At 39.5% G+C, this 20,619-nt stretch overlaps 1 protein-coding gene across 1 annotated transcript in view; it reads left to right on the plus strand.

Annotated features, from left to right (window-relative positions):
* Window positions 1-20,619, plus strand: part of GLIS3 (GLIS family zinc finger 3) — a 450,661-nt gene that overhangs the window by 146,065 nt on the left and 283,977 nt on the right. The window contains exons 3-4 of the mRNA XM_005874458.2: window positions 3,810-4,017; window positions 10,931-12,032. Of these exons, the coding sequence (XP_005874520.1) occupies window positions 3,810-4,017; window positions 10,931-12,032 (1,310 nt within the window). The remainder of the gene's footprint in view (window positions 1-3,809; window positions 4,018-10,930; window positions 12,033-20,619) is intronic.

A 20,619-nucleotide genomic window follows, 5' to 3' on the forward strand; every position in this document is an offset into this window, starting at 1 on the left:
TCTTCCTACCCTCCTCCCATTTTATGTCCTTTCTGTTTCCCCAATGTCTATGTCATTTTTAGAGGAATCAGTGGTTAAACATAAACAGTTCTGAAGGATGTGGCCTCAGCAAGGATAATTGTGACATAATCAACTATTTGACTTCACCAGAACTCTTTAAACTAATGAAGATGTTAATTAAAAACATACCTCTGCTAAGATGACCTCTTATTTAGAAACTGGAAAATACAAAACATTTATGCTCCCCACCAGCATGCAGTGATTTTAGCTAGAATGTATGTGGTACTCAGAATGCCATCCACTCAGATCCTTATTTGAGTCATAAACACATTTTTAAAAAACAGTGTGCAGTTGCTAAAAAGCGGAAAAAGTGGTATTTCAAAATGAAAACTAGTGCACAAGTAGTTGGCACATCTGGTAGTCAGAAAAGTTGTATGATTTGTTTTCAGCAAATGACAAGCCAAGGAACATTCAAACTTGGCCAGTTGAAATGTGTTTTTTTTTCTATCTGTGACACCTGGTTTTAAAAAAAAATTGGCTCCAGACTGAAAGCAGATAGAACATTGGCAATGGGTAAAGAAATAAATAGAATCATTACTATCTTGTTTTATTCAAGGAGTTAGAACTGTTTTACTTCAAGAAAGAGAATGGAGCAAAAATGCCATGGCAGTCATGAACAACAACAATAATAACAGTAATAGCAGCTAATACCCATTGAGAACCTACTGTGTGCTAAACAATGTGCGGAGTCCTTTACATGTGTAATTAATACTAGATGTACAGCAACCTTATGAGGTGGTATTATTTTTATTCCCATTTTACACATGAGAAGACACAGACATGGAGATAAAGCATGTTTAAGTAATGTGCCCAAGTCGCATAACTAGCTGGGGTGGGGGTGGGGTGGGCAGATCCCAGGTAGGCTGGTGAGCCCACACTTCAAATACTGCCCAATTCTGAGTAGTCTGGAGGTATTCATTTCGTTTATAATTATGAAAAAAATTATTGGATTGAGCACAGTGACCCCAGGTCAAGTTGTTTGCCTACACTTTTGAGACAGATACTATTTTCCAGAACATTCTCACAGCTGTGCCACAAACATTACCTGTTCCCAAGACATTTACCATTTAGCCTGAGGCTTCAAGGATGCCATATGTGACACTTTTCAGAAACAGTCACTCCTCTGTGGTTAGATGAGGTTCAACTTGACCAGTGTATTTGGGAGTAGGAGGTAATACAGTAAATATCACAGAGACGCTGGGAAGTTAGCAGTGCTGTGGAATCTGTCAAAGGACTGACTTAATTGAAGCTTGTTTTTGAAAAATGGCACTGCCTTTTAAAAAAGAAAACCAGGAAAGTTTTTGTGAAAATAATTTGTCAGTATTCAATATTCATGTGTATCACTATCTTTTATTTTCATTTATTCATTTCTTTTCAACTTCATTGACCGACGTTATTGTTTGTGTTCTGTCAGTTTAGGCCCTGGGCTAGGTGCTGAGGAAGCAGAGATTCCTTAAACAAGGGCTTTACCTTGAAAGAGCATTAAAGTATAAATGAGGATGGGGTGACAGGCATGTAAACATCTCAGTTCCCTGAAGGTTTGGGGGTAGATTTTTATGAGAGACTGTAGGAGAATGAAAAGAAGAATTGGTCATATCTTTCCAGTTGGCAGTTGGGGTGGGGAGTCAGAGAGATGTGACCTTTGAATTGAGACCGTGAAGGTGCAGAGGTGCTCACTAGGTATGCAAGTTAGGGTAAGGATGTTCCAGGCAGAGAAGACCATGAACAAGACAAGATTAGACATTTCTCAGCCATCATATTGGTATTTACCCATTCTAAGGTGCGCATATTTTCATACCAGCACATCTCTGAAATCGCAACACCATGCACTAGTTTAATTGACAGTGCATGTTCTTACTGGTGCATAAAATGATGGTGGGCCTTACAATATACAGCATCTTAGATTTGATGAAAGAATGTGTGAATATGCTTTGCCTCCAAGTAGTATTTCTTGGGTGTGCTGTTCTAGCGGCTAATATGTCTTTGTTTTAGAGGTAGATATTAATACTGAGGTGGAAGCAGGCATGAAATGAGTGAGTTGCTTAGATAAGTATATGACATTAAATTTGACAGAATACCTGGCATATGGTGTAGCTTTTAATAGTCATGACTGGTAGGGATGGGACCTGGGGAGATAATTTGAGTGTCTTTTATACTGGACCATAGCCATTTTTTTCTGAGGTAAAAAGAGATTTGAAAAGCAAATGGCATGTAGTTTTATGGAATTTATAAAGATACTAAGTTCATGGTCATTGCATAAAAGTATATCCATTTTTCTTGATAAGGAGATGAAATCCTGATGGTACAGTGTTATGTGAGTTATGGAAACAGACCATCCATAACTTATCTTTCAAGGCACTAGAAGATGCATCAGATATAAGTTGCAGAGGTAGAGGGAAGGTTCTGGTTTGTGTATCTTAAAAAAAAATTGAGAGAATTTTTCATTTAGAGCTAATGAAGCATCCAATACCTAACCACCCAGGTACCATGAAAATATACCCTAGTGGAATCTGTTTCTGCTCTGTCAGAAAATCCTTGTGTGGCCTTGGGCAAGTCAATGACCACTTGGATTGTAGTTTTCAGAGGGCTGGACTCCAGCAGGCTTCTTCCAGTTGAAGATGCTGGGACTCTCCCAGCACTTTTAAGGTCTGGTTTCATTGATGAGAGCATAGCCTTTGCTGTAAGGTCTTGCTTATCCTTCAGTTTTGTGGGCTCTATGAAGAGAATATTATAAAAGATGACTGTCATCTTTGGGGCTATGGATTTAATTTTTGGGAAAACAAAATAGGAAATTGTATCCCCTAGGACTAAGGAAAGTTACAGTGGTGTTTTCCACCTACTTTGATCCCAAGTATATCAATGAGAAACATGGGGAATTTGGTGAGAAATATTTAGGGCCTGATCTGTTAAAAACTGAGGTCATACTTATTTTTGTTCATTTGAAATGGGAACAGAGTGTACAGTCACTGAGACTTGACCAGGTAGTTTGCAAAAAAAAAAAATGTTTGTAGAAGTACATCCATGTAAAAAGAATGTCTAGAATGATTCAACCATTTTTATTTTTTTGTAAGTGAGTCATGACAGTGTTTGCCTTTCTCCTCTTTGCTTTTCCCTTCTCCCTAAGGACACAGATTTTTGTGGGATTCTTTTTTCTTCTTTCTCTTTTGGGTATGAACCAAATTTTACTACATTCAAATATTGTTACAATAAAAAGAAAAAGCTATGCCTAATTATAATGAGTGTTTTGTTTATGGCTCTCATCCTGATTTTTTTAAAATTGGCTATATGTCCAGTGACAATGTAGTGGGATGAAGAGGAGAAATCAAGAATGGAGAGACAAGAGCCAGACTCTCTCCTTTTAAAGAGGCTTTTTGGAAGGTCAGAATTGGAATGAAGTAAGCCAGTTAAAATATTAGCTATTCTAGAATAAACTTGGTTTGATATGAGTAAGCCATCTACTTATCACTTTAACCCTTTAGGTAAGGAGATGATAAAATAACGTAAGTGGGCATTTGTATACAGAAGGAGCAAAATGTAAGCACGTTTTGTATGTGGCGATTCTAGATGAGTTGTAGCATTAGGTTTTTTTGATTGCAATTAGAGGAAGCTTTTTGGTGATACCAATCCTAAAAAAAACAGATCCAAGGACTGTCTCTAAAGATGGGACCTGATAGAAGTGTGCACATGTGTGTATTTACTGATTTCTGATGTAAGGGACATGAAAGCTAACCTGATTCGTTTGTTTTTAGGGGTTCTTGGCTTTGGGCCTCAGTGCAAGTCCATTGGAAAAGGCAGCTGCAACAATCTAGTGGTCACCAGCAGCCCCATGATGGTTCAGCGACTGGGACCCATTTCACCTCCAGCAAGCCAGGTCTCTACAGCATGCAACCAGATCAGTCCTAGCTTACAGAAGGCAATGAATGCAGCCAACCTGAATATACCTCCTTCAGATACCAGGTCTCAAGTTACTTTTATTTCCCCCTTCTTATGGTGTAATCATACCCTGTGAGTGTTTTCCCTTCCCTTCTTGAACACACACACACACACACACACACACGCTCACTTGCTTAAGCTACCCTTTTAATTTGAGCTTTTTTAGGGGAATGTGTATAAAAATTAAGTATGTGCCATGTCATCTTAATTTGGAGGAATGGTTTAGGTGGTTTAACACCTGCTGTCTTGTGGTGTGAGTGAAATGAATGTCCAACTTGAGATGTTGGGCCTCCCTCATTGACTAAACTCCAGTGAATTAATTTGTCACTTCCTGGTGAGGCAAGTTATGTGTCAAGGCCTAGAAAATTGATATGTTCATGTGCATCCATCTTACCTGTTCATTTTCAGTGCGTATGTTGCAGTGTCTCCAGGCTGCTTTGTAACTGTTTTGTCTATAAATCTATCCCCCTATCCACCCATCTACCCAAGTACCTTATGTCTGCATAGTATACTAGTAATAGTTAAAGTTTAGGAAGACAGTAGAAAAAAATGAAGATTGAAATCATGAATTTCAAGACTTTATGATGTGTCTGGGATGGCATACTTTCAGGTATAAGTTACATAACATTTCACCACAGTGTCCAATTAGGTGCTAGAATAAGTAGGTCTAATAAATGCTGCTATCTCTCCATAGGAGGAAATTAAATAGGAAAAGGTAAACGACCCCCTCAGACAAATATATCTCTTCAGGTTGATATTAGAGGGGGCATGAAGACAAAATGCTGTGCAATGTGTAAGGTTCATTTCTATGTTTGAAATGAATTATTTTATCTTCTAGAAGTGCATTTTTGGAGAAGCTCAATCCAAAGTTTTTGCCTCTTAGTCCTGGCTCTGTTGTAACTGATTTTGCAAAGGGATTTGACTCCTGGACTGAACCTGTGCTTCCTCTTCTTGGGGAGGAGGAGGCTGGAAATCTACTGAAAAGCCTTACAGTTCTGGAATCCTGTTTCTTCTACTTCCTCCTTCCTTTCCTTCTGTCCCTCCTTCCCCTTCTTGTAACTCTGCACTTTCCTCCTACCTGCTGTTTGAGACTCAGAAATCATAGCTCCTGGATAACTTTTTATGCCAATTTTTTTTCATGATAGGGAAACTTGTTTTTCACCTGAGATTTTTTTGTGAGGGGAAGCTGCTGCTGTCATTTCCCCATTGATGATTAATGCCTTGAGGGCCTCCTCAGACTTGCTGAATGTTGCATGTAAAATTAACTGTACTCGTGGGGTAGGTGTCATTGGGAAGCCTTCAGCTCCCTGTCGGTGGCAAGTCCAGCCTATGCCTAGAAGGCAGAGAGTCATAATTAATGGAGAAACTGATGGGTAGGCCTGGCACGAGCTGCTGCAACCATCTATCTAATGCAGTCTCTTGACCAGGGAAGTGTTATTATGTCAGTGTTTTCTGCCATATTTGGTTCCTTAGCATAATTTTATATCCTTAAAAGACAACGTCTTAAAGATGCACTGACTTAGGTTTTTGACTATGTATTCTGTGAGTCCTCCTATTGAAATAATTCTTTTTGCAGGATGGACAAAAAACAGGAGTTGGAAAGGGGCTTGGTGAAGTATGAAACTTACTTTTAGCAATTTGAAAAGGTCACATTTGTAATGCTTGGTTTGTGTGTTCTTTCAGAAGAGAGAAAGGACAGGAAGCAACAGTTTAACTTGAAGGCGTTTGCTGCCTAGAAATAAGGATGGAGAGAGAATCAGCTTTGTGTTTTATCCAAGAGGAGAGTGTTGTGGAGTGAAGGCAGGAACTGTTCAGTTTGAATGATGACTACCCTATAGACAGCTATAAATTTTAATGTTTTTCTTGATTATCTATGTAATTCTTACTTATTATAGAAAATATGGAAAAGCACAAGGCAATAAGTGATAGTCATCCTGCATCTGACCATGCACAGGCAACCATGGGTGGAATTTTAATATACAACCTTCTAATTCAGCGGTTCTCAACCTGTGGGTCGAGACCCCTTTGGGGGTCGAACGACCCTTTCACAGGGGTCGCCTAAGACCATCGGAAAACACATATATAATTACATATTGTTTTTGTGATTAATCACTATGCTTTAATTATGTTCAATTTGTAACAATGAAATTGGGGGTCACCACAACATGAGGAACTGTATTAAAGGGTCGCGGCATTAGGAAGGTTGAGAACCACTGTTCTAATTATATGCAAACACATAAGCATAGGTTTTTCTTTGTATCGGATTGATCTAATAATCTACGTAGTGTTATAATTACTTTGTTTAGTTAATATAAACTCTTTCTTTTGTAACAAAAGTCTTCAGCATCATATAATGGCTTCTTCCTACCTAAGATTCCATTTTATTTAAAAAGCATATAAATACCACTATAATTTTTTATCAGTCTCTTGTTACTGGGCATTTATTTTTCCTTTACTTAAATACTTTAAGTAACACTGTACTTGTTCAATCCTATAAATAGTATTTTGTTGCTTATTTCTGGTTATTAGAATAATTTCTTAGAAATAAGATTTGCTGGAAATGTATAGTTTTGAGCATTTTGATGTGTATTCTTCAACGTACCACAGAAAAGGCTTACCCGTTTATAAACTCACCAATAGTCTTGAGAGTTCCTGCTTCCTCATATCTTATCAAATATAGGAATTACTATTTTTATTACTTTGCCAATTTGATGTGCAAAATTTTATTTTTTAAAATTTGCATTTCTTAATTACTGATAACATTGAGTAGATAGTATAGATTTACTGACTGTATTTCTTCTTTTGACCCCTTTGAGTATTTTTTTCTGGAGTGCCTCATCCTGGGAAAAGCACTCTTCCTTAGCTTTGTTGGATTCTGTGTACTCCAGTGATGAGAATCATACCCTAATGCTGTATATTTGCCTTCATTAATTTCCCAACCATTTCTGACTAGCCCTACTTAATGAGAAATGCAAACTATACCTTACCCTCCTAAAGATCCAGGAGCCATTCTTGATTTAGGCATTGCAAACACTCTGCAAAACGAAGACCATGTATATATTTTCCCTAAAGTGTTGAGGCTGAGGCGCTGATAAATAACCTCATTACAGTCACTTCATATACAAATCTGGCAAAAGTTGGGAAGTAGAAGAGATTGCATGCTACTTGCCTGGGTTTTGTATATGTTTAGTTTTGCGAGTGCTTTCACGTCTATTGTGATCCTATATTTTATGATTGAATATTTATAAACTTCCCGCAAGTATTATCCCTGTTTTATAGATAATGGACCCAAAACACAGGAAGTCTAAAGACTTTGTCTTGTATCACTAGTTTTTCAGTTACAAAGTTGAACTACCAATCTAATAATGTCATTCCAGATCCAAAAAGGCACCCATTTTTCTCTCCTAAACCGGAACTTACTGAGCTGATTTCTGGGGATGGAATTTCCTTGAGTTTCCTTTTGGGTTGGACTGTGTCCACAAAGCTCAGAGGAGGCCAAGGGGCTGAGAATGGAGTCTGGGCTGTAAGTTCTAACACTTTATAAAACCATTCTGTGTTTAGATGCAGTACTAATTCTTTCAGGGGAGATCTCTCTCTCTCTCTCTCTCTCTCTCAGTTTGAGGAATTGCACATGATCTATAAGTTAGTATTTCTTTTGATCTTGGCCTTGAACCAAGCCATTCACTTTGGCCATCACTCCTCTTATGGCCCCATGAGAGTTACTGAATTCTTGCTTCACTAGCCATCCTAACCTGTTTCACTGATAGTTTCTGAATTTCTCATATTGGTTTTATTTTGTTTGAGCTATATTGCTTTTCTTTCACATAAAGCTCCAAATTAACCAGTCACTAGAAATAATATCCCAAGGATCAGATGACCATATGGAAATGGAGATTGCTCTCAGTAAGATGACAGAACCACAGCTCTTTGTCACTTTCTTTCCCATAGGCCTGGTGTGCGTAGCAGCAGGGGCTATAAGAGAGAGTCCTTTGGAACCTTTCACAGTCATTCAGCATGTTGTTGCAGAAAGAGAACAGAAAATGTGTGTTTCAATCACAGCTTGTGTGACTTTAAGCCTGTTATACCAGGTCCTTTAATCAAGCAGAGCATTATGAACCACATGTGGGATATGATGTGGGGAAATCAATGGAGGATGTATGTGGTCCAACTGGTAGGTGATTGCCTATCAAATGCTGCTTCATTTGTACTTCTATAAGGAATTTTTTGTTGTTTTTAATCCTCATTAGAGGATATTTTTTCCATTGATCTTTAGAGGGTGTGGCAGGGAGGGAGGACTGAGGGAGAGAGAAAAAGAGAGAGGGTAGGAGAAAGAGAGACATATGTGAGAAAGACTCATGGATTGGTTGCTTACCATTCAACCCAACCAGGGGACTGGAATATAATCTGCAACCCTTTGGTATGAGGGCCGATTCTCTAACCACTGAGTAACCCACTGGCCAGGGCTTCTATAAGGAATTTGGTCCTTAAGAAGACGTTATTTTATTTATTTTTTAAATATATTTTTATTGATTTCAGAGAGGAAGGAAGAGGGAGAGAGAGACAGAAACATTAATGATGAGAGAGAATCATTGATCGGCCACCTTCTGCATGCCCCATACTGGGGATCCAGCCTGTAACTCAGGCATGTGCTCTGACTAGGAATCAAACCGTGACCTCCTAGTTCATAGGTCGACGCTCAATCTCTGAGCCACGCCGGCCAGGCTAAAAAGAAGTTATTTTACTTAGTTACTGACTATTTATTTACTTTCTTAATCAACAATTTTTTGGAAACTTATGTATCTTAACACTCTGGTGGGTGCTGGGGGAGATGAAAATGATCCCTTCTGTGGAAAGGCTTTGAATTTTATTGAGGAAGTTAGCTATGTTTAAGGCACAGTACAGGCAGCCAGTGTATAACATCTTTGGAAAGAGGACTCTGATTGAGAGCTAGTGTATTTGGGGGAGGTCATGGGTTAGAACTCTGAAAGGTAAAAGATCTGGGTAATTGTACAGGAGGGATGAGGGCCAATAGGTAAAGGCCATTTGTTGTAAATTTTATTCTTATTACATGTTGAGATAGAAGAGAGAATTCTTTATGTATATTATTGCCTTAGTGAATAGAATATAGACTTTGCTTTCTGAAAAAAGTATATGGTAACTGTCTTAGAAATTGATGTTTGAGGAGTTAAGGAACATGCCTGCATGGGGCTATGCTCAGATTTAAATTGAGTCGTAGTTAAGTATCATTTAAGTATCATTTGAGAAAAGTATGAAATATCTCTGGACAATGGAACAAATAAACATGTCTCAGTGTAGGCTGCCCTTCCATCAAATAATGTAATTACATATACAGAGTACATACAAGTGGATAAAATACTTTCTGCCTGCTATTTGCTGCTTAAAAATCTGAAATGCGTTAGTGTGACAGTGACCAGCAAATGCAGCATTTGAGAATGTTCTGTAAACTCCCTCATCCTTGGGGCATAAAGCAAAGTCAGTTGTCTTTGCCTCATATATGACACAACTACTGATTTTTCTTGGGTCAGAAAGCAATTCCTGAATCTCCCTGGGGAAGGGACCAAAAGGTCCTTGACATTCAATCACCAGGAACCTTCACCCGAGTTCTGCAGGGAGAGCTGCACGCTGCAGGTGTGCTGGGAAAATAATTGAAAGTGTCCATGGGGAATTCAGAAACAGATGGTTCAGAAACCACTTTGGGGCTTGCAAAAGGACTTCAGCCCGAATATAAGGATGTAGACCAAGAAAAAAAATTTGTGTCAAGGGCAACTGGACGTACATTCCTGCTGTGTTTGTCATTGGTAAACATTACTTCACCTGATGGAAACATCACATCCATAATGGTGTTATCTATCACCTTATACTGTGCATTTCGGAGCTGAGATATTTTCTGGCTAATATCTCATGCTTGTAGGAAACAGTGTTCCTGGTTTCCATTTTATAAAAAGGAGCAAGAAGAGCAGATGGGGTGAGAATGCTTCTCTTTTCCCTCAGTTCCTTTGGAAGCAGTATATGGGAAGATATATATAATTTTGTTTTTGATTAATTTTTTGTCAGAAAAAAGATCTCTAAAATCCAATGTAGGTACATATAAGTAAGCCAGGTTTTTCTGATATTCATCATGTCTGATTGAGAAATACAGTGAGTTATTTCTAGCTTTTGTAACAGATTTTCCATCCAAGGGACAAAGGTTTTTCTCTTCAGTGATTTTTTTAAGGCAGTGGTGCCATAGTAAAGCAAAATGAATTTTAAGGTGGCCAGGCTACATTAGAAACCATTTTGATATGCAGGTAAATACTGTTACATGAGGCATGCTTTGAAAAAGGGTAAGAAGAACAGGAGAGGGATTGTTGCAAAATGAAGAAATTATTATTATATATCCTGGATGACATTTTGACTTCCAGGATTTACTTTTTTTCAAGTCAAGCATGGGTTTATGTTTTACCTCACCAAATTGATCTTCCTCAAAGACTGGGACTTTGTGTGGACTTGTATTCCTTGCAGTGCCTATTTGTAGTGTGTTGCACACAGTAGGTACTTAATAAATACTTGCTTATTTGGTTTGCCGTGGCACAGGCATCAATAATCATTCCTAGGTCTCGAATTTTTCCCGTACATTAAAAAATGTTTAAAAAATAAAGCAAGGACTATTTATTATCATTAAAGTATTAAGATTACGTATAACAATCAATCTTTTGTTTTATTAGTCCGGTGAGCATTAGCCTTTATTGTTCTTGGTAAAATGTTATTTACCTGGAACTAAAAGCCTTGGTGTTATCTTAGCCAAAGAATGTGTGTTTAGCCGGGAATGTAATTAGGGGAACTACTTAAGGGATTGTCAATGTTCTTTTAGCTCTTAAGCAATTTATATCCTGCTAAAATGTTTGTCTTTTTCCCCCCCTTCTGGCTGCTGTTCTAGGTCCCTTATTTCACGTGAATCTTTGGCATCCACGACTTTGAGTCTGACGGAAAGTCAGTCAGCGTTGAGTGTGAAACAAGAGTGGACTCAAGGCTACAGGGCTCTCCCTTCGCTCTCTGCCAACCACAGCTCTCAGAATGGCACTGACCTAGGGGATTTCTTTAGCCTTCCTCCGGGGACAGCCATGTCCAGCAACAGTGTCTCTAACTCTTTGCCAGCCTACCTTTTTGGCATGGAAAATAGCCACTCTCCTTACTCTAGTCCCCGCCACTCTTCAGCCAGGTCACATTCGGCCCGCTCCAAGAAGAGAGCCCTGTCCCTGTCCCCGCTGTCCGATGGCATTGGCATAGACTTCAATACCATCATTCGCACCTCTCCCACGTCCTTGGTCGCCTACATCAATGGGTCCAGGGCTTCCCCGGCCAACATGTCGCCGCAGCCCGAGGTCTATGGGCATTTCCTGGGGGTGCGCGGGAGCTGCATCCCCCAGCCATGTGCAGTGCCCAACAGCCAGAAGGGTGTGCGGGTGGCCGGCAGCGGCCTGGTGCTCCCGGCTTATGAGGATGACTGTGCGCTGGAGTATGAGCGCATGCAGCAGCTGGAGCATGGAGGCCTCCAGCCCCTGGTCAACAACATGGTGGTGCAACATGGCCTGCCCGGGCCCGAGGGCCAGCCAGCCGGCCTGCTGAAGACGGAACGACTGGATGACTTCCCGGGAGGGCCTCTAGACCTGCCCTCCGCGTCTCCTCTGCCTCCTCTGCCACCCCAGCCCCAAGGCCCCCCTCCCCCCTACCACGCCCACCCGCACCTGCACCACCAGGAGCTGGTGCCCCATGCCCAGACACTGGCCCTGGAGGAGGATGGGGACATGGACGACATGGGGGGCAAGCACTGCTGTCGCTGGATCGACTGCAGCGCCTTGTATGACCAGCAGGAGGAACTTGTGCGGCACATTGAGAAGGTGCACATAGACCAGCGCAAAGGGGAAGACTTCACCTGCTTCTGGGCAGGGTGTCCTCGGAGGTACAAGCCATTCAACGCCCGCTACAAACTGCTGATCCACATGCGAGTCCACTCCGGAGAGAAGCCCAACAAGTGCACGGTGAGTTTTCCAAAGCCCCTGGGCGCCCCAGGAAAGTGCATGTGTTTTTCCACTGTTGGCCCACAAGTCAGGGGACATTTCCTCTTTTTATGGGATTTGGATGGTGCATGGGGGTCTAGGTATCCATGAGATTTGACTCCTCTTCAGTGTGAGGAAGGGGAATGTTTCTTTAATTATTAGCTGCTGGGTATCCCTTCGCTTCTTGATTCTATTCTGCAAATGTAAATGATCTACCATGTCAAGGGACATTGATCTGCCACAACATCCAAAATGTTGGAAAGTAGATGCCTGCCAGGCACCAACGTGAAGTTGCTGAAATGTGCAGGGCAGAGGAACACGCACTGCACCCCCAGTAAGCTTTATGTCATTTTCAAAGCAAATATTTTGTGATTTTTTCTTTCTCTCTAATGACTGGGCTAGTAATGGGGTCGGGGGCAGGCTGGTTCTGATATTTGAAAGGAATTCACATTTAGCCACTTGGCTAGTAAACACCTCTTGCCTGTATGAACCCTCTTGCCTGCCTCCACACTGCACACTCCAGGGTTGTGAGGCTAGTTAATGATTTATAACTGGCATAAAACACCCAGGGGATGCCACAGGGGCAGAATCTCATAGAATCTCACTGAACTTTGAGGAGAGAGCATTTTGTAAAGTAGTATAGGAGAAAGAACCAAGAGGGAAATGTCCCTTTGGCGTTGAAGGAAGTGAGCATGGTGTCTCTTTTTTCCTCTGCCTCCCCCTTTCATAACATCAATCCTGGAACTATCTCTGTTTCTTGGCAAAATTGACTCTTTTTTTAATAATATGGCTCTGAAATGATTTCACAATCATCTCACACCTCACAGAAACCCTCCGTGTTTATAAGCAGGACATCACCCTTGGGATCACAGACAGTTTTGCACAATCTCAGACAGCTCACTTAACTCTTGGAAAAAAGAGCATGCGTTTTATATTAGTTTAGATGGACAGGATTATTTCTTTTAGAGCTAAATCTGAGAATCGTAGGTACTCCCTGGATATTGAATATGCTACAGGTCACTAAATGTGTGAAATATAGAAATCATTTTGAAAAGGAACTTAGTTAGACCAGGATCCCCTAGACAGAATTCCTTCTTTCTGTAGTATATCCTGATGATAAATCATCTGGACCATGTGTATGTTGATTATAGATTGGTCAAGTTGTCCCATTCATGTAAAAGCAAACCAAGCAGATGATAGCTATCATGCAAGTATTAGATGCACTTTTTCGTCATTCAGTATTTTTGAAAGAGTTTTAAGAATTTCTGGCAGAATGAAATTGCATTTTTTGTTGTTACATTATGCCCCATGTTGTGATTTTTCTTAAGGAAAACCTGAAGCTGATACATGGTGAGACTGCCAGGTTATAGGAGTGAAAAGAATAATTACATTCCAGGTGGCAAAACGTTACTCTTTCAGTAGGGTTCTGCATTAAAAATGCCAGAAAGAGACAAGCAATTGAAGGCAATTCCATTTACTCTGCTTGGAACACAGAGGCCTATTGCAAGCAGGAAAGACATTTAGTCTCCGAACGAAAGCAGTCCAAACTTTTAGTTATGACTAATTCTGGCTGAAAATAGTGTGCTGGATTTGGTTTTACTGAAAACAACAACACAACAACAACAACAACAACACACCCAAAACACATAAAGGCTTAAATTATCCAAAAAAAGTTTTTTGCATTGCAAAATTAATTTTTGTGCAGTAGGACTCCCCATTTTCCCACTGTTCTTAACTCTGCAAAGGCATATAACAAGTTGACTTTTGCTAAAGTGCATGATGACTATTAAAAATAGAAATACTTAAGTGGAAGAATAAGAGGTGGATGTTTGCATGCCTCTGCAAAGCTTTCCATTGTATTGTCCAGGATGGGTATGGGAAGTGATTTCTCTCTCCCCTAAGCTGCCCACTTCCCACTTCTAAATGGAATCTTTGCAAAATTCAGATTGTGGGATTTATTCCATATCAAATTTAGAACCACAAAGCATTTACTTACACATGTTATAGTGAAAATGTATTTATACAAAACAGGATTTCTTAGGAGCTGACTTACACTGCAGTTCTAGTCTTGGGACTATGTATTTTTAGCAGGAAGACATCCATTTTCATATAACACATATATATCATGAACATTATGTCTTCTGAAAACTGTTATGTTGCTACATGTCATTTGCCTGATTTGTAAGGCCAAAGCTAACTGGCAACAAATAATTTTCTGTGAAAATTTAGCAGCCTTCTCAAGTTGTAGTCTATTGATAGAAGACATTGTGCTTAATGTGAGTGCACATCTGAAAAAGATGCATTTGTCTGCTTTTGGTAAAACCAGTTGTTACACTCTTAGAATCCAGACACAAAGAACTGTTAAAACCAAAATGTTTCATCTCCTACTGCTTTGAAATCTGATGGTAGTTGATTCAAAGCTCAAGATCCTTGCCAAGGAAAATGACCACATTCCCCTTTTGGAGACATGCAGTGATCTTTGGGTTTTTGTGGCTGTGTCACATGCTGCAAAAGCTAGGAGCACTTCAAATTGGTTCATGTATGTTTAACTGTGATTAATTTTCTGTGGATCATAGTTAAAGTTAGTCATCATTTTCATTCACTTATTGACCCTAGAAAGATGTAGTGACCCAATTGTGTAGGTGACCATGGCTATAAGCAGCACAGTGAGTATCTGGAGTCATGGTAGAAGAGAGTGTGTGAAAGGGCTACTCAGTGACAGCTTGCTTACAGTCAGAGGCTGCCACTGGTATCCTCCTTCGACGCCAAATTCCATGTCATGCACGGGAGATGCATTCTCAGAATCCCTGATTGTAACTCAGAACTCTGGGATTCCGACTACTTAAAGTTCTAGGTGGCAGAACTGGGGTAGGGTCGTTAATGTATTATTCGGTTAACTTACTGGAAGAAGAAATTGTTTCTTTTCTCTTTCCCATCCAAGAAACTCCACCCTTATATATATCTCATCCTATTGCTTCTATGGAAAGTCAAACCAGGTGCTTTCTTTCCAGGCCTGGCCTGGATTACAGAGATAAACCCAGCCAATGTCCAAGGCCTTGAGAAGTAAAGGCCTTCTTAGGCAAACAGGCAGAACTCAGTTAAATCAGAAACTGAGATATGGCAATATTATCTTAAAAATATCCGAGTCCATTCACTGCTGTTTACTAACTCAAGTAATTCCTAGGTGCAAAATCATTCTATTTAAACCTTCCTGAATTTAGACAAACCCCAACACTGATGAATCTTAGAATTAACAGAACTTTTGAGCATTTCTGGGTATAATTGTGCTAAATTTTGTTACGTTTTTCTGAGATGATAGGGTTTCTAATTCCCAAGTAAGAACAAGTCTCTGAGTCTGAGTTTCTTTCCTCAACCCCTAAATTTCAGATTCCTAAAAGTGTAACCCAAAACTATAGATGTACACTAACCATCTCTAACAGTATCCATAGTAATGGTTCCAACAGAGTGTATGCTGAGCATGTTTTTACTGTAGGTCTTTTTGCTATTAAGTTGAAGAGTGTGCAGTGCCTGGGTAGCATTCCCAGGAAGGTATGTCTTGAATGAGCTGAAGCTTGCTCACTTGGCTAGTATGCCTTGTGAGAAAGCCTATCTGATGGGAGCAGAGTAAGTAGAGGGACAGGATCCTGTTGCCAGGGTTTGGAACACTGATGGCTTCCTTTGTGCACAATAGAAAGCAGTTGTGCTGGGAGGTTAGGGAGTGTTAATAAGGGAATTAAGGGGAATGTGGGTCGCCACTTAAATTTTGCTTATTTTTCCTGGATGAATTTTATCCAATAGCAAAAAGGAATTTTGCAAAACTTTTACCCACCCACAGATTTTCACGAAAATGTCACTGACCAAAGACAGCTTTGAATTTTGTATGAATTGACTCATTTCTCCACAGGCATTTTGCCTGGCAAAATCCAGAGTATTTGCTTTGGCTTGAATACTGGGCAAGTTTGCTTTTTAAGTAACATTGGATTATGAGTACAAGAAAATAAATACAGAGCTAGGCCATGTCCCCATTCCTCTTTAATGGACTGATTTATGGGTTCATGGGCCAGCATTAGCCATGAAAGACATTTCTTGAGGAAAAGTAAATTCAATATAAACCATGGAAGGTTTTTTCCACATCCTTTATTTTGTTATTTTGATAAGACTTGGTGTTGATGTGGTGACCACGATAATACGACCAGAAGAGACCTTAGGAAAATGCCATCTAAGCATAATTATTAGTTACCACTCCATAAGCTTCATTTTGGTGCAATTAATAAGTTCTCATATTGTCAAGTATTGATGAAAGTACGGAGAATGGGGAATGCTTTAATATTGCTGGCAAGAGTAAATTGGTGTAACTACTTTGGAAAAAATTGGGAATATCTAGGACAGAAGAAGGTAAGGATATCCAAAAAAACCATGTCTGAGTGTCTCCCCTACCTAGAGAAACTCTTACATATGGTGGCAGGAAGACACACAAACAGGTATTTATTGCGCCTCTGCTTTTAAAACGGTAAATAAACTAAGTATCCATAGATAAGGTAAATCAATAAACTGTGGTTTATTCCTAATGAAATAGTATAAGGGAGTTTAAAATTAATGAACTAGATATAAACCTCTATATAGATTGGAGAGATGCTAATATGGATATATCTCAAAAAACCATGTTGAATGAAAACTTAAATGCCAAAGGATATACACAGTGTAATACAATTTATGTACCTTTAAACACACACTAAGCAGTATTATATAGTCGTTGTAGGTACATAATTACTTGTGTACAATAAACTGGTGTGGTCAGGATAAACAGTAACCTTAAGATAATGGATACTTCTAGAGAGCAAAGAAATAGGAAGAAATAGGATATGGGAATTTTGTTTTATCTTTTTTTCCCCCCCCCAACAAGTGAGAGAACTGAAACAAATACAGCAATATATTAATTTCTTTTTAGCTTGGTGGTGGTAGCATAGGTGTCACAAGTATCTTAAAATAGTTTCTATGCTTTGCTGCCTGTGTTGAAATATTCCATAACTATAAGTATACATTTTTATTTAAAAGTATAAGAAAATCAATAAGTATAACACTAATTCCCGTCCACACATACCATTTTTTTCAGATGAGGGGAACAAAGCCTAGAGATTTAAGTGATTTTTCTAAGAGTAGTAAATTGTTTGACTGTTGCCTACTTAGTGCCTCTAGGGCAGTGGTCCTTGAATGACTTTGGAATCCCTAAAAGAGCTTTATAAAATATGCATACCTGGGTCCCACCCCCAGAGTCTGTGATGTAATTGCTCTGGGTTGCAGCTTCCCTGGTGATTCTAATGGGCAGCCAAGGGTGAGAACCAGTGCTCTCAAAGCTTTCATGTCCTGACATTGAACTCAAGATAAATGGAAGCCTACCTTGTCATTTTAATCAAGGTGTAGGGAGGCAGTGTTTAGGAGGAGTACATCTTCATTATCATCCATGCCCTGATAGTGATTAGGGTAATTTCATATTCCCTTGGAACAAAATTCAGGGACAAGAGATAAGATAATAGAGTGATTCAAATAGTGGCAGAAGGCTTTCAATTGAGTGTCCATTTCCTATTCAGAGTACACTTTCTCTACAATTAATAGTCAGTTAAGGTTGGGATGAAACTGTGCTGAGCAATGTCTATCATCACCACCTCCTTGCCTCCCTGAGTTAAAAGTGGAACTGACAAATCTGTCACATCACTCGCATTTTTAAAGGTAAGAAGAGAGAGTGTTCTGTCTTCCAAATATAATGCAGCCTTTCTGCTTTTAATATAAAGTGATCTTCAAAACATTTTTGCTACTCTGGATATTTCTGGAGAATTAGTAAGTTACCAAAATATTTAGTTTTCCTTTTTATCAAATCTTCCTGAAGTGATTAAATAAATAAAATTATCATTAATATCCTCTTTGTCTCTTGAGGCTGAAACACCACAAGTGAAACATCTGGTTAAGATCAGAGAGAATGTAGCTTCCAAATTGTATCAACAAGGCATCAGTCTGTAAAATATTTAATGCAAACTCAATAATGAAAAAAACTACAACTAAATTACAAGATTCCGCGCCCCCCAACAATTTTACATAAGAAAGAGATACTGGCATATTTATCTGTGTATATACATGTTCGCTATACTGTGTAGACATATACGTGTCACCTTAAATTACAAACTTCTTATAGGTAAAAGCAAAACTGCAGAAATTCTCATCAGAAGGGGTATTAACCACAGTTTATTAGGCATCTGTCAAGCCGTATTTCACATTCCCAAACACAGTTTAGAAGCCTTCCATTAGTAGTGGCTTAATTTTATTTTCCTTTAGAAGACATTTAATCCACGTTACCTGGGGAGCTGGCCTGTCATGAACTTTGCTCTGTGAAAGTACATTTGTGGCAGATTTGGGCAAATGTTTTAAAGCAAATCATGGTTTATGTTTCTTTGCACTGCAATTCTAGGATTAATGGAAAAAACAACAGATAATGAGAAAAACCCTAAGAGGTTAAATATTTGAGGCTTTCTCCTCATTGAGCAAAATCATTAACTACATGACAGTTAATGTTCCTTTTAGCTCATATTTGTTTTGTGGTTTTTCTCTAATTTCCATGCCCCTAAATAATGTTTTTAAAATTAGAAAGAATTATCTAGATCTTTTTCATAAATGATCTAATTAAGGGAATATATTTCAAACCTTTTGAGGTTTATTCCTATATAGATTTTAAAATGTATGTTTCTTAGTTCATTCAGACTGTACCAGTGTGGAAAATTAGTTTGGTAATTTATTAGTGATGCCTTTTGTGACCTTTGGAATATTTTTTTGATTACCTGTATTTTGAGTGGTCAAGTTGACATCTTGAGTTCAGAAAGAATTTGAACTCAAATTCTGTGTGTAGAGTGAAAGACCAAACACATTTATTTTTCCAAAAAAGAGATAGTCGGATTCTCTTTGATCTTTCAGAAGTGTTTCTTCAAGCTCTGAGTAGAATGATATGGAAAAGAGATGTTAATTGTTTTTCCAGGCAGATTTAATAGTTTCTACTGTAGTTATTGAGTCAAGGCTTCAAGATTATAAAGAAGACAATGGGTGTTGTAAACCTGGCCAGTGGATGTGTGGTAGACACAGACCATAGGCACAGGCAGGCAGGTTCAATTTTCCATCTGTCTGATCCTGGACTGCCTTCATCCAGAGGGGAGGAGCTGGGTTAGTCTAATAGGTGTCATCACTCATATAAGAGGTTGGTGTAGATAGGAATTTGGTGAGAACGTGGAATGAAACCTGTGTTTTCTGATTTTGCAGCACAGTATTTATTTTTACTTTCTTGGGCCACATAAAATGTACTTGAGTAGGAAGAATGACTAATCCTTTTGAGGGAGAATTTTGAAGAACTAAAAAAAAAAAAGTGAAACTTGTTGAGAAATTAGAAAATGAGATGACATGGTTCTGGGTGGGCAGGGGCAATGTGCTTCAAACTTAGGGTGACCATATAATTTATTATTTAAATCAGAACACTTTTGAGAGTAGAAGGGGTTTAGTTATTGGGAGACCAGAATGTATAGCTATGCAAATAGTATATGCACTGATATGTTCATACTGGCCGGGCTATACAAATTGTTTTAATGGAAAAATGGGAAGAAACTTGGAGCTATGTTTGTAGAGGCTGGGCAGGCTCCTTAGAGGAGGTGACTGCATTTTGAAACAGAGAGTAATCTATAATAATAAAAGCGTAGTATGCTAATTAGACTGGACAGCCGAATGACCTTCTGGAAGTCATTCCGGATGTCCTTCACGACGAAGCTGTGGCGGGGGCCAAGGCAGAGGTGGTTAGGGGCCATCAGGCAGGCAGGCAGAGGTGGTTAGGGGTGATCAAGCAGGCAGGCGAGCAGTTAGGAGTGGTCAGGCAGGCAGGCAGAGTGGTTAAGGGGAATTAGGCAGGCAGACGAGTGGTTAGGGGCAATGAGGCAGGCAGGCAGAATGGTTAGGGGCGATCAGGCAGGCTGGCAGGTGAGCGCTTAGGAGCCAGCAGTCCCAGATTGCAAGAGGGATGTCTGACTGACAGTTTAGGCCGGATCCTACAGGAATCCCTGAGCAATCGGGCCTAAACCAGCAGTTGGACATCCCCCAAGGGGTCCTGGATTGTGAGAGAGTGCAGGCTGGGCTGAGAGACCACCCCCCCCTGCTGTACACAAATTTCATGCACCGGGCCTCTAGTTCTTACAGAAAAAGGGAAGGAGGCCATTTAAGTGGAGGCACTATACCATGTGATAACACAAGGGTGTGAAAGAGCCCAGGGAAAGAAACAAGTCCTAAGTAGTTTGATGACCCAGAATAGGTAGGAGTGGGAAGTGAGGCTGAAAGTTTACCCTGGGCAAATCACAAAGAACTTGTCCTATCCAATAGGGATGAATGTTTTTAAAATTAGAAAGAATCATATACCTAGTTAATACAAATGCAAATATAGTTAGTATAATAATTAATTTCAGGAAATAGCATCACTGAGTATGCTTTAGTGCATGTGAATTGAAACTTTGATTTCTCCCAAACCATCTCAATTGTCTCTTAAAGTTTA

The sequence above is a fragment of the Myotis brandtii genome, unplaced genomic scaffold (assembly GCF_000412655.1).
Source record: "Myotis brandtii unplaced genomic scaffold, ASM41265v1 scaffold44, whole genome shotgun sequence".
In the NCBI taxonomy this organism is placed as follows: Eukaryota; Metazoa; Chordata; class Mammalia; order Chiroptera; family Vespertilionidae; genus Myotis; species Myotis brandtii.